This window comes from Papaver somniferum, unplaced genomic scaffold (assembly GCF_003573695.1).
Source record: "Papaver somniferum cultivar HN1 unplaced genomic scaffold, ASM357369v1 unplaced-scaffold_19, whole genome shotgun sequence".
In the NCBI taxonomy this organism is placed as follows: domain Eukaryota; kingdom Viridiplantae; phylum Streptophyta; class Magnoliopsida; order Ranunculales; family Papaveraceae; genus Papaver; species Papaver somniferum.
Genome location: NW_020628818.1, coordinates 18669222 through 18684962, shown reverse-complemented (window position 1 = coordinate 18684962; position 15741 = coordinate 18669222). Strand labels below are relative to the sequence as shown.

General features: G+C 37.1%; 1 protein-coding gene across 1 annotated transcript; it reads right to left on the bottom strand.

Annotated features, from left to right (window-relative positions):
• Positions 1-382: 382 nt before the first annotated feature.
• LOC113338827 ((R,S)-reticuline 7-O-methyltransferase) lies at positions 383-1951 on the bottom strand. Its single transcript, XM_026584217.1, has 2 exons — positions 1154-1951; positions 383-1000 (listed from the first exon to the last, which is right to left on the bottom strand). Exons 1-2 carry the CDS (start codon positions 1916-1918, stop codon positions 698-700), a joined length of 1068 nt encoding a protein of 355 aa, XP_026440002.1. The 5' UTR covers positions 1919-1951; the 3' UTR covers positions 383-697.
• Positions 1952-15741: the final 13790 nt, after the last annotated feature.

Sequence of the window (15741 nt, the reverse complement as noted above, 5' to 3'; positions counted from 1 at the left end):
GTCTGGGATGGACTGATGGTGGAGGTAAAAGGTGGGGGCTTTGTAGCAGCGTCAATAAGCGATCATGTTTTATACCCTCAGATGGATATCAGTCAGATTTCAGAAATATTGCTACTTGCTAGGTAATAAACAGCAACCCCTCTTGACTAACTGAGTGTTTGCTATATTTAAGGCCCATAACAAGGACAGAGTAATATAGAATGATAAGGACCCAGATTTGGAGACAGCTGCCAGACACAGGGTTAAATTTTCCATCGAGGGAAATCAAGGATACTTAAATAAACACAACGTCAAGGATGATGTGCCCACTCCTTTCTCTTCTTCTGAAATTAATAAATATTGATTGATGATTGTTTCACATGCATGAATCGCATCACCAAAATATACGTAAAAACGCAAAATCAGAATACATTCCAACCACCGCAGATGTCTAAGGATAGCAATACAGATAACAGACAAGGTAACAGCTCTCTCACAGGAGAATTGTTTTATTACCACTCAAAAACATAAAGTTCTGAATTATTTTGTAGGAACCTGACCCTTAGCTAGCCAACAAATAGCATAGCTATTTGTAAATGGTCTTTCCAAAGTTACCACACTCTACAAAACATGCACAACAAAGAGAACACATTCTTTTGGAAATATCATATATATAGCTTGAGAGTATCGTTGGGCTACCATAGCTGCACCTGCATCATTATTCTGGAAAGGCCTCGATGATGCAAGGAAATGCCGGAGTTCGAATGACATTGTAACGAGGAAAACCTGCATTATTTAATAAGATCTTCCATTCCGCTTCTGTTCTTTCTTTTCCAGCTGTAGTATGTGCCATCATCAGCACATCAAATATCAATCCCATTTTATCGAATAAGTCATTTCCATCTGGTCGCAACACACAATCAACAATTATGACTTTTCCGTTTTTCTTCTTTCTTATTGCTCGGTAACAATTCTTCAGTATAATTGTACAGTCTTCGTCACTCCAGTCGTGCAATATCCACTGCATCCATATTTATTGCCATTTACCAAGTGATGTTAGTTTATTGCAGTTGTATCAACAACCATTTTGAAGATGCTGTAAGTTTAGTTAAAAGAAAATGCACTAATTTGTATTGGTATGAATTTAGAATCGGGCATATATGCCTGGCCTTACCTTCATGATGACAGCATCAGCTTCCGGAATATCGACAAACATATCACCACCGACATGCTTCACCCCTGGAAATTCAGCCGCTGTAGCCACTACATGTGGTAGATCAAAATTGATGCCTTGTATGTGTGGATGAGCCTTAACTATTTCAGCGATTATCGACCCGGTCCCACCACCGACATCAACAAGCGATCCTGCTATACCACTAAATCCATCTTTATATTCAAGCAGCATCTCGTTGATTATTGTTGTAGTCGAACATTGCATTGCACCGTTAAGGAAATTATTAAACTTAGGATCAGCTAAAGCAAGATCCCAAATCTCACATCCATGAGCTCTCTCAAATGGAGAACTTTTTTCTTGAGCACACTTGCCCAAATATTGCCATGGTTTTAGTAATATCGGATTAGTTTCCCATAAAACCAGTGGTGACAGATTAAACTTGGAATCTTTTAGTAGCCATTTTGATGATCGAGTTAAATTATAGAGAAGTTGGTTACTTTCTTGATGAAGTTCAGAAGTAAATAGCCTCTTGTGAACCAGTAGTCTCATTATACGTGTAAGATAATCGATGTTGGGAGATGATGATGGTGTGTTTGTTTTCAAACTGTCGACGATCTCAGATATTGTGACCGGACGACCATGAGAGTTTATTATGTCTGGTATGCCAAGCTCAACTGCACATTTCAATGCCATTGAATCCACGAATGCGAACATATGCTCCCATATTTCAGCTTGCCCTTTCAACCTTTCTTCTGCAGTATCCATCCAGATATCTCTGAATAAATTGTGTTTATGTTTTGTTTTGGAAAACAAAGAGAAGTGGATGCACTTATATATAGAAGTGTGGGTATATATTGGCCACACATGATTCACGATATATTTATCTATTGTGGTTTGATTGGAGTTAATAGGACCTCCATATTGCTTGTGTATATTTACGAGTCATGGCAATCATATAGTTTCCTTTCGTATAAATTTCTTTTGATTGATAAAAAATTGATCATGGGACGAGTTTCGAACTCAAGTCATTGGTATAATTAGTTGTTTTATATGTAATCACTAGGTCTCAACCCATGCCGTAACGGCACGGGTAAGGATATATGTTTCAAATGTATCCATCGATTCATACATGTCGTAATTGTCTGAGAAGAATCGAACTGATTGATCCAGGTCTAAATGTTTTGAGGAGTTGGTTAATAAACATATCCTTATCCTCGAATCTTTTAATATTGTGTATGTAAGTCATACAACCCTTTGGGACAAACATAGTTAATCGTTAGAGCAAATCCTATGGGAAGTAGAACATTACTTCGTTCACTACTTCAAAAAAAAAATATCATCAAAGATCATTCACCAAACTTGTAACAAAACTAAAAACACTTAAAATTACTTTAAACCAATTAGATTGATCTTGCAAAATTTGTTAGCATTAGAATTTAATTTTTCTCTTTGATATAAATTGTTGGGTTCCCAATTTACATAGATTTGTGTTTATTCATTTTCCTAAAAATTATAATAATATTTAATTCTTGATCCATTTCTTTTCTTGTCTCTTTACCTATTATCATGAACTGTTTTTCAAGCATGCATAATTACACGAAGTTGGGGAGAAATCACAAAAACAGAAATCATGACAAAAAAAGGCCAATAAAGAGAGATGTGAGAAACTGAATCGATTACAATTAATTCACGCGTAGCCTTGCATAATCCCATGAAGTAGGGGAGAAACAATGACAGAAACAGAAACCATGACAAAAAAATGGAATAAAGAGAGATGTGAGAAACTGAACCGATTACAATTAATTCGCGTGTAGCCTTGTGTTTGGTCAATTTTTTGTATAGGTTTCATTTTTCTTCCTTCCACCTATCCGGTAAATCTTAAAATCACAACATCTTCTTTTTTGGAAAAATCAGGCCTTTAAAAATTGTTTTAATTTAAAAAAAAAAATTGTAAACTAAAATCAAAGTAAAACAAACAAAAAAATATTAACCAAGGGTGACTAAATAGTTTACCTATTTTAAGACATCTTTCTCACCCTACTACCACTACTTATTTCACCACCACATTATTGTCACAACTCCACCAGTCTCACCAATATTCACCACCATTATCCCCACCGCCGATCCACCACCACCACCCACAATCAAAACCACCATTAGTGCTTAATTTACCTATCTTAGGACCCATTTTCTCACCCTACTACCACTACTTCTTCCACCACCACATTATCGTCAGCACTCCACCAGTCTCACCAATACCCACCACCATGATCCCCACCACTGCCCACCATCACAACCACCATTAATGCTTACTGATATGGTTAATATCAAATATATCAACAAAAATATATTCATTTGATTAATTAAAGAAATGTTTATTATGAAATATCGATGAACATTTATTATTAAATTTTAATTAAACGTGATCATTTATATCGGTATATTTATGTTCTACAAATATAAATTTGATCTTTTTTTATCAAGCCTAACTTGTCCAAACTTTGTTTTGTATTCTGAAAATGTAATCAATTTTATTTTAATACTAAAAACCGTGATTTACTCGATCGCGTACTATAAATAGCTGGAATCCCATTTGGGTGATCTAGCAGTTATGATCATATTTTCTTACATGGTTTAGTATCCTCCTCAAAATATTTGTGTTTTTTCCTTACCAGTTGTGCTAAAAACAGCCAACTACGTCTATCACAATAAAATGTTTCCCATTTTGTAAAGACAAAAAACTATTATTGTCCACTACTATTCACTAACATCAACACCGTACGTAAAAACCAGCCACGCCCACTGTTTTTTCCACCACCAGTAATGTTACCACCTCCACCACTAACATATACCCGCCATTATTTCCACCACCCACTGCTTCTTTCACTACCACCATTAAAAATTATTAATATAAATTTTAACCAGGATCACTGTAGTACAGTGGTAAAGTCACTGGGTGATGACACCAGTTACCTGTGTTCGAAACTCGCCAGCACCAAATTCTTTACCGATCAATATATTTATAATTTTTAATAAACTTATTTATTAATAAAAATATGTATTTATTAGATTCATTAAATGAACATTTATCATGAAAAATTAATTAATCATTCATCCTGAGATTTAATAGGACACTAATTAATAAAGCATTTATAATGGTTAGTTAAAAAAACCACGGCCGTAAATTTATCCCTCCTAGACAAATCTCGACCGCTTTTTATCTAGCCTAACTTAGTCAAACTTTGTTTTGTATTCTAGTGATATTTGAGTTTTGCTAGGTATTTGAGGACATTTGTTAGAGAGTGACTAAAGTGCGTGCACTGATTGAGTAGTTTGGAACCTTTGGGTAATATATTATGGTGGTAATAGCGCTGGTTAAAATTTGAAACAAGAAACCAATTAATAATAAGTGGGTAAATACTAGGATCCTGTAATCCACTTCGAGGTAACAGTTAACTTTGTTTTTTTTTATGGGTAAAGAAAAGAATATATTGATCAAACAGAAAAAAAGGGTATAAAAAAGGGCTTGTACCACCGTTGAAGAGCTTTTTTTTTGAATTCTTTCGGGTATGACTGGGTTTTTGCTGATAATGTTATATCTACTCTTTGGGAATGGCCTATTAAGAAGAGCATGAATATGAAGAAGAAGTTGTGGGGTTTTATTCCTTTTTGCCATTTTGGTGGACAATCTGGCACGAAATAAATGCAAAGCTTTACGGGAATAGAAGAAGAAATATTAATCAACTTATAATTTCTGTAAAGTGCACTCATTTTAATTGGGCACTGCCTACTAAGATTTTTGATGGCTGTTCTTTGAGTACCCTAATTTCTAACTGGGATGTTGTGATTGGCAATTGTTGATTACTTCTTTTTTTCTTTGTAAGACGTCACTCCTTTGTGACCTCTTACTTTTTAATATAATTTGCTTTTTTTTCGCCAAAAAAAAAGAGAGCAAGAAACTAGAGAAGTATTGTCGGGATTTATGTTTTTAAAAAAAGAATTCTTTTGTACATTTGTATCAACAATTCGAACTTGGCCCAGTGGTTAAGCATTTTGGGCATTGAGGGTGAGGTCTCAGGACCGAATACCCCCAAATAATTATGTATATTATATATAATTAGTCCTGGAGGGGTGTCTTGGGAGGTCTCTTGAATTTTGAAGTCATTTTTTGCTGAATTTTGAAAAGATTTTCAAAATGTTTATTTTTATGGAGAAAATTAAAACCAAAATTTATTCCCATTAATTTTGTCTTAATTGCAAAGGTTTTAAAAAGCGTGTTTTGAGAACCAGAAAGGTATGAGTTTTATACATAGTGTTTTTGTGAATCAAGAGACCAAGTTTTCTGAGCAAGATTGAAAGAGTGAAAGTGATCGATTTCTCACTGTGTGCGTGAGAGGACGACGATAGTTTTTCTCGGCTTTTTTATCCTGGGAACGTTGTGACGAAGAAAACTGCTTGCACAAAACTCAAGGCAGAGCCACAAAACGTCTTAAAGAGAGAAACTTGATCGTGACTCAGCCGTCACTTTATGTTTTTGTTTAATCTTTGTTTTGCAGTTGTGAAATCGATAATTGTTCCAATGAGTAACAGCTACTTCTAAAGTTACCGAGAATCGAAATAAATTTTAGGCCAGTTGAGCATTACATCCTGAAAGCTCAGGGTTTCTAAGTGTTTAAAGACAAGACACCAAATGAAACTTAGTTTATGCTGAACAACAATCACAGAGCTTGTCAGCTTGCCTTATTCTTATCTCAGTGATGAAGAATGTGAATTCTTATCTCGATGTCTAATTATTGGTGGAGCTGACATGACCAATGAGGTGTAACAGAAACACAGTAATAATACACACACTGAACGTGTGTACCAGGATCTGCACCACAAAAAAATCCAAGGACGATTAGGCATCCCTGAGAGAGATTTGCAGGGGTGGGGTCAAAGATGGGATCCACCACCAAATATCCTCTCACACCAAAACTTTGATGCAGATCACGGTGTAGGTTTTCGGTACACCAAACATTTCCGAAAGAAACGTATGCTGATAAAATGATGCTCATTCTTGTGGTTAATAGATGATAAACAAGCTGTCGGTCAAAAACTAGAAAAAAAAAAATTTTATGGAAAAGCTTCTTTTTCATTGTTAGGTGCACGGTTTCTTTTCAGAAAGGAACTTTACATACAACATTATCACGTTATGTTATTGTCCTTGGTTTTGGTTTTGATTCGTTGAATGAAATTTCTAGAAACATTTATTAGATGTGTGATGTGTTTGTATCTTAAACACGTACGGTATAGTCGTACAATAATACTAATAGGAGAAGTGAAATATCATATTGAGATCAAATATTATGTAGAGATTTTTGATCGAAAACTTTAAGCCAATACGCAATAACTTTTTTTTAGAGTACGTCGTTGTTACATTTCGGTTGCTGCAGGTCCCGTATCACTTGGCTTCCAATTCAAAATCCATTGACAGTCTCATGCATATAAGGAGGTTCCGGTTTAGGAAGGTTAGTAACGTGGGACTAATCCTCAACAGCACGCACCACTTATATACTACTGTACTACTCATTTTTTAAATGTTTTGCCATTTTACAAAAAGAAGGCCATTGCAATCACAGTCGCTGGATCGGGTGATAATGAAATTTTGCATTAATTTCACGATCAGCTGCATGATAGAGAAAGTTGGTATTAAAAGAGTGAGGGGTATACGTATATATACTGGGTGAATATTACCCACAGTGCTACAGTGGAATCGGCTCCTAAAAACTTGAATGAGTAATCAGCCTTCTCCCTAACACAACCAAATTAGCCATCATCATTGTCCATAAACTTTGCAAATTAATTAAATACCTTAAACAAAGATCGAACCAAGATCTCTGCTACATTCAGAATGAAATGAAGGCTGCTCAAGTTTGATAATGACCATAAAAGTATATATAGAAGTGAGGTGGTATATATTAGCTAGCCACACGTGATTCACGGCATTTGAGTCTAATTCTGTTTGATTGGACTTACTAGGATCTCCAACTTCGTTTCTTGTAAATTTTCTGAGTCAGGGAAACTGTATAGTTTCTTCTGTTGTTGTGTTTGAGTTTTTGAGGGCAAGTACATGCATCTAATCAAGCGTAATACATTACGGTGGCCATAGTTGTGGTGAAATCGTCACTCCTCCAAGACTGGTCATACTGCAAGCTTGTAACCACCTCGAGGGGACAGTTAACTTTGAGGATGAAAGAAAATGAATTCTTGTTTGGATGTCTAGTTAGTGTAGCTGATATGCATGAGTGGTTGGGGCCTGGGGGGATAAAAGAGAATGACAGTATATCATGCCCATTCTTGTGGATTATTAATGCAGGATATGATGATTGAATAGTGCAAAATAATCAAGCTGTGTCGGCGAGAAATGAGAACTCTAAATAACGGGAATGATCTAATGACAGTATGATTATGCCCACTCTTGTGGATAGTTAATTTAGGATATGATGATGGTCGAATGCAAAATAAACTAGCTGTCGGTGAGAAGTGAAAATTCTAAATAAGGGGAATTGATGTATTATTTTGAAATTTTAGCTATTTTATTTTTAAACCCAAATAACAATGAATTTTAAGTTACGTGTTTGATGAAATGTTCCTTTTTGGTGACATGTTTCTCTCGTGAGATCTAGTAGAACCCGGTGGTGGTGTGTCGCTGTGGTTTCCATTTCCATGGGGTACACAAATTTAGGACTTTATCAATAGACTGTACTGATTCTAGTCAGATATACCACTGTGCCAGTTCACTTCATAAATTATTTAAGTTTGGCAAGGTTAGTACGTACGTCCATGCAATGCACCTTTATATTATTGTCTCGTGATAATCATATAGTACAATACCTTTACGACTGAAACAGATTTGGGAATGGAAGTTAAAAGTTTGGTTTTAGCCTGGGCAAGTGCTGCTGGAAGAAGAGTTCATCTAAATTTTTCTAGCACAGTTCATAGTAATTGGGACGCAATTTTTGCTTGATATTAGTTTTCTTCCTTTAATCTTTGCTTTTGTTTCAATCTACTGCTGGTAGAATTCTTGTCAAAAAAAAATAAAATAAAATAATTATATAGTACATGACAGTGAATCTATGCAATCTTCTTTTATATCACGATGGGCAAGGTACACTCCACTTGGGATAAACTGGCCCCTCATTTTTAATGATTTACTCAGAAGATATCGCAATTGATAAAGCCGTCACTGATTACGATATCTTTTGTGGGCTCTTACCCAATATTTTCATTATTTTAGAAAACCTTTGCCAATATTTGTTTTTGCTTGACGTGGTAAACTGTACGGTTTTCTAACTTTTTATTGATCATGATTCAGGAGATCTTTCGTGAGCCCATATAGATACTGGACAAATGCACTATTTTGGAAAAGGCGCTTCCTTTTCCTTTTCCTTTTCCTTTGTTTTTTTTGTTTATCATCTGATTCGATTGTCTATTATAAAGTGGTTAGATTAAGGCTGGGTCTAATGGTAGGCCAAGATTCAAGTTTCACCCGATTCATGTCACCAAAACTCAACGCCTGATCGTACTGGGGATCCATATATAGTTTAGAGTGGCGCGGCACGCAGTTTGAAGTGGCGCGGCATTGGAAAACTCAGATGCGCCTTTTCTAATCGGGTATTGACCGTGTTGACCGGTCCACGCGCCGTTTCTAAGGACGGGCCATAGAGAACCCTAAAACACACAGAAACCACCCATACTCCTTCTTTTTTGTTTTTTTCTCTCTTCTTCTTCAACCTAAACACGTAGAACCTCACTTTCCATGGATTGATTCAAGATGATTTAGTGTTTAATGAGCGAAAATCTTTCAACGGTTTGTTCTAGAAGCCGTGGGGAACCTATTGGTGGTATTTTTGGGAGATTTCATCAACAAAGCAACACTAGGTATGAAATTTTAATTTTGATTGATTTTGGGTTTTTGATTTTAGTTATAAAGGATTGATTTCGATCCTATTGAATTTATAAACTTGATTATATTGTCATGGAGCAGTAGAATAATTTGTGGGTTTGATTTGAAAAAACTGGAATGTCAACTTAGGGTTATGGCTTTTTGGGTTCATTTAGGTGAAACAAAAATTGATTGATTCATTCATCAATTCATGATTGTAGTTGAATGATTTAATTGTCTTTATGCATGGATAAATGTATTTGTAATTTGTAGTTTGATAAGCATGACAAATTTGTTTTGAGCATTTTGCAATGAATTTGAGGATTAACTCATGTGTTGTATTGAGTTGATGTTGAGATGATTATATGGGTGAAATTGATGTTGTTAATATGATTTTGTTGGAGGTTTTCATATGAGCATTGTCCATACCTCAATGTGATGTGAATTTGGTTGTGGGAATGCATATGTTGATTGTCCTTAGATTAATATATGTGGATGATTGTTTGTTATTCACATGTTGATTGTGCTTCCCTTACTCTTTGCTTTTTTAGTTAATAGAGCATATCGATTGGTCTAGGTATGAGAAGTTATCCGAACTATCTCAAGGTGTCGGAAGGATACAACATAAATGTGAGGAGTTGGTTAAAAACAGAGACGTACAAATTAGGAGTAGTTGGACTAACGTAAATAAATTTTACAAGATAGTGGTTCATAACAACCCCCGTGCAATACTACTTCTTCAAATGTGTGGTTTTGAGTCAGTATTCCAATTTAATTTTAAGTATGCGGATAAGGGATTAACCGAAGCTTTATGTGGGAGGTGGTGGAAAGAGACTAAAACTTTTCACTTCTCTGAGTTTGAGATAGGTTTGACCCCTCTAGATTTCTTCCGGTTGACTGGTATTCCAATCGGAGGAGGTAAGCCAATCCCAGAATTACCTAGGGAAACAATGACTCCGCAAGAACTTGAAGCTATGGATGATAAGTATTTCCGGGGTGTGTTAGATGTTATGAGACATATAATAGCTCAGGGTCTGAAAACTGGAGATTATGATTCCAAGGCATCTACGATACGAAAATCTCACTTGGATAATTACATTTTAAGTAGGGAAGATCATCCTAACACCGACATTGCTGATGAATTGACTAGAATCTTCTTTCTTTGGTATTTTGGTGCTTTTTTGTTTGCCGACTTTAGTCTTAGAGTAGATAAACGAAGGTGTGTTGCGTTGGATAATTTGGATGATGTTGGGTCTTATGATTGGGGTACTCCCGTTTTGGGTGTTTTGTATAAACAACTGGAGTTCGTGCAAACAGAAGGAGATAGGTGGCATGTCGATGATCTTAGAATTATGGTATTATTTTTATTTCCGTAAATGTCAACCGGTTTTGAAGGAAAACCTAAGAGATGATAAAATTGATCCACACCCTGTTATTCTTCTATTTGCTGGGTCGAACCTTCGGAATAGGGGACAGATAGATCTTCACAAACACTCTGTGTCCGATGCATGCATACAGATAGACATGAGGATAGGAGATGCGTTTATTTGGAACCCCTGGTTCCGGGATAGTGTACACCAACATACTGATGCATTCCAAACAACACTTGAGATGTCTAAGAGGAGATATCTTTTCAAGGATGTTAGTAAGGGTACAAGAGTTTCTTCTTATCTGGACGAGACGTATATGAGGTAGGTGTTAGGTGTGATAGTTATCCCATGCAACCCCTCTAGATTGGAGGACGTATCTGATAGGACAGTGCTTGATATTAGTGACCACTTCCTCCCTATCCCGCAAGAAGTATATTCCCAATTTTGGAGAACTCATAGCGTGGGAGCTCTTAGGACATAAAAAACTCACATAAACACACGTGATGATATCGTAGTTGGTCACAGCGATGTACCCCGAAGTTTGATACGCCAATACCCACCACCTACCATGTCATCCCAGACATACACATACGACCAAGCCGAACAGTCCATGCGCAACTCCCGAACATACAATGGGACATCCTTTTCTACATAGAAGATTCGTCTGAAGATCTAGTTTCAGTCCCCAGGCAACCACCCAACCCATACAATTTTTCTGATATCAACGCCTCGGAGGTTAGTCCTTTTATATCTCGTTTTCATTTTCATTTGGAGATTATTTATTGTTAAATAAGTATGTTAAAAAAATATTTTAATTTTTTAAGAAGAGTTATGCCAGTTTGCGGCGGAGGCTTACTGGATGATCCAATCTACCAGACAGGGAATCTACGATGAGTCTCGTCGTCGAGCGATGCATAACACCCCCACAACACATCGTAGTTCCAAAACATCTGATGACCCATTCTATTCAAGTCAGGAAGAACAAACATTTGTCAGCACTTATAACGCATGTGTATCTTTGCCGGAAATCCAACACCGTCGCAAGCGTCCGGCTGCAGACTCCTCCGCATCGAATGCTTATTACGTCCCTTATGTTATTGAGAGTACCGTTCCTGTAGATACCAACCCGTCAATGTCGCATGCCTCGCCAATCTATATGGATTTACCAAACTCTAGTGAGTTTTTAGGGCTGAGCTTGGGTGGGAGCTGGCAGGGTAGTGTTCATGGTAGTGGTCAGAGAGATGATGATGGTGTTGATACGAAAGTTGTGCAGAAATTCAGTTTTTCCCTTAGTCTAGTAAAATTGGTTATAATGGTGTTGGTTAGCGGAGGTGTAGTACATGTTTGTTATTTTGTTCTTATATGATATATTTAGTTTCTTCTGATATATGTTGGACATCGTATTATCCATATTATATGTTCTTGATATTTCATGTTTATCTGCCTTTTATATTATTTGTCAATGACATTTACGAAACAATATACCGTTTTAAATCCATGGCCTGACTGATAAAAATTTTGTTAGCTGTAAAATAGAGTCAGCTGTCGTTAGATATATGCGATGATGGAGAGATGCGACATACCCTAAACGGTACCACGATGATAGTCATGGAGATTACGCAATCATGTATCGGGAAATTTTGCAGGAGGCGCATGATTTTCACCAACCCGAACCAGTACAGGTTTTGAGCAGAAGAACTATTAACAGATGTCGTGTGGATACGGATGCCAAGATGATGCAGGACTACTTCAACCCGGGTTGCAGATACGGACCTGCGCGTTTTAAGGGACTTCACGGTTTTCCCCGAGAACGTTTTCTTAAAATATTGCCTGAAATTTGCGCCCAAGATCGTGATTTCTTACAGCGAAGATATGCTTGTAACATTCTGGGTCACTCTCCTCATATGAAAATGCTCGTCGTCATGAAACACCTAGCAAAGGGCGTAGCTGCAGATAGTCTTGACGACTACACTCAGATGGCTGCGGGAACAATATACATGTACGTTAAAAAGTTTATGGATGCACTGCTTTGGGTTTTTAACGACCGCTACATGAGGCAATCAACAACCGAAGATACTAAGAGGCTTTTGGTTCAGAACGAAGCTCGTGGTTTTCCTGGAATGCTTGGAATCCTCGATTGCACCCATTGAAAGTGGAAGTTATGTCCTACTTAAGAGGCCGGTAGAAACGTGGGACACATTAAGAAACCAAATCTTGTTTTACAGGCAGTGGCATCATACGATAGATGGTTCTGGCACTGTTATTTTGGCGAGGCCAGGGCTAACAACGACTTGAATATGTTGGTGCAGTCGGGATTATTTGATAGAGAGATGGTCGCGATTTCCCCTGCTTTTAATTTTCGCATCAATGGTCACGAGTACAACCATGGATACTATTTGGTCGACGACATCTATAATGAAATGCCGGGGGTTGTCGATGGCTATAAGAGATGCGAGACTATATCTGGCGATCCATAAGAAATTTAATGAATACCACTCCGCAAAGAGAAAGGACATGGAGCGTGCTTTCGGTGGTCTAAAGTCCAGATGGGATATAATTAGGAATCCTTGTCGTTACTGGTCTCCTCATGACGTACAGACAATTATGAGAGCGTGTTTAATAATGCATAACATGTGTGTAGAGTGTGAGTATCGTGATACGAAATGGGAGAGCTACGATGGACGAGAAGAAACCCCTCCATAACAAGGTAACGTGAGAGAAGCGCGCCCGTATTATAAAAGCCATGCCCTGTGGAGACTCTTACAAGCATATATAACCGAGCACATTTGGCAGTGCCACATGCTTGGATTGCGAGACGGTGAAGTCTCCCCCACTGAGGAGCAGGATGCCCTCCCCGCTTCCGATGAGGGTACTACCGATATGGATGAAAACGCAGATGTTTACCCAACTAATGATGATAACTTTTATGAGAACGGAGCGTAGAATGCACTTATTTGACTAATCCTAAGACTTTATACGCACTTGTTTCATTTCCTAAGACTTTTTATGCACTTGTTTCTTAAGACTTGTTTTGTATTTTATTTTTAATTATTTCCTATGACATTTTAAGATTTTAATTTTAGAATGAAATTTCACTTTAAACACTGAGTAAAAATCATTTTGGATTACATTAGTATTTTTATTATAAATGCTGGTTAGACGTTCACATGTCTATGGTTTTACTAAAAGCATCCATTTATCATTCAGCATATTCAATTGTGATGATAGAGCCTATGTATTGCTAGTAATCAACATACACGTTAATAGTAAACGACCTAAAATTTTTGGAAAGAGTATTTCACTATTTACAAATGATCCGTGTTTGTCTCACAAGTTATATAAACTTTTTATAAGCGTCCTTTGTTGTTCATACGCGTCCCTTTTGCATCTGACTAACACTATAAAAAAATTGATAAGGTTACCCTTCAATATCACACCCACAGAGTACCTTACATATCTTTAAAAAAAAAATCTAGTCTGAAACACAATCCTCGACAATGAATTATAATTGCAAGTGAAAACAAATTGTTTCCAAAGTTTAAAGTCTTCCAGATAAACCATTCCACTGATATAACGTGTGAGACAAACTATTACATAATTTGAATTATTTATGCAATGCGCTTCAGTGGTGAAGAAGATTTAGGAGTTGTGGGAGCATGGATTGCGGTAACAAATCAAGGTCCACCTGGAGGGGGGTTGAAGATGATCCAAAAGTTTTCTGGAATCGTGTTTTTCAAAACTTTGAAGATCTTACCAGAAACGACAACGCCAGAACTAAACCTCGGTAAAAAAAATATTTGGTCTGATTACTGCGGATGTCGATGTTTGTTGCATGTCTGCTTCATGTAAACATAAGTCATCCTACGCTATCATACGAAGCTCGGGTTAGTAAACATATCCATCCATAAATACCGAGTGTTAGTATTCTAATTATATATACGAAAGGCGAATAACTAAATTTTTTTTTATTCACTTTTACAGAAAACAAGAGCCAGGATAGATTTTCGTGGGGATTCAGAAAGGCCTTTCATGTATGATGATTTGTACGAGCTCCAAAAGGACGTTGTGCCGGCATACAATGTCTAATTAGTAAATACTTGTAATGGAATCCTAATAAAGAATATCGTGTTATTTCTAATACAACTACGTTTAAAGTGGTTTCATTCAAATTGAAATTTTAACATTCACTTCAGGGGTACAACAAATTAAGTAACCGCAACATTGGAAATTAATTCAAGACGGGGAATTAAATAATACAACGAGGTAAAATAAAACCAAATTATATAATGCCACACGAATAATTAAATACTTAAATTCCTAAGAAGAGTTAAATGCAACTAACTGTTCGACATTAGGTATAACAGCGACTTAACCCCTGACAAATCATAATCTCATTTTTCAGTCCGACGAAATACTCCCTTTGAATGTCGTCTGATATTTGGCCCAGATCAATTTTCATTATCTCCATGTCATTCTCACGCTGGCTGTTCATTGCTAACAACTCGTTGATCTCCGCTAAATTTCTAATATATGGACCATCGTCATCTGTTCGAAGAAAATCCATCCTTTCTTGAGATTCATGTTGCTCCCATGCAAACCTTTGTTCATCCCTTTGTTTAAAATAATCTAATGTCTGGGTCACTCCTTAAGTTGTTCTTCTCTCTTCCCGTCTACTTCGTTTTGTCTTATCCCTATTAGGGCCACGTCTGGGACCCTGATTCGGAAAAAATTCATTTCTTCGACCTTGGTCAAAGGATTCACCGACGGTGGTTTGTGAATCGTCAAACGTTTCATCATTATTCTCCATCCCGCTCATAGGTTGGCTTTGTTGGGAGGCTTGGTTTGAGGTTGCTGAGCTAAGATCGACGGATCATATTCCTTGGGAAAGTGCGGCTTCAAAATTTCAAAAACCAGCTTATGTATCCAATGTTTTGCGTCTACCGGATCTTCCTCGTACAGTACCTCGACATCCCGGTACTGCATAAAAATTCACAAAATGGTATTAGTGCTACGTCGTGCTAAATTAATATATGTTGCATAACTAATGTTATCAAACTCACCATAGTTTTCGGGTTGCTTCCACTTGGGTTATTCCTGAAAACGCTTCTAACATGACCAACATACCTTTTGACCTCTTTTTTCAAAGTGCCTACTCTTGTTTGTAGAGACTTGAGAGTTCGAGTGGTGTCGCCCCGCCATCGTGTGTTGTATTCACCTACAACACGGGACCAGAACTCTCTGGACTCTTGTTCCCTACCTATAACCGGGTCACTTGTTATCGCACACCAAGAACC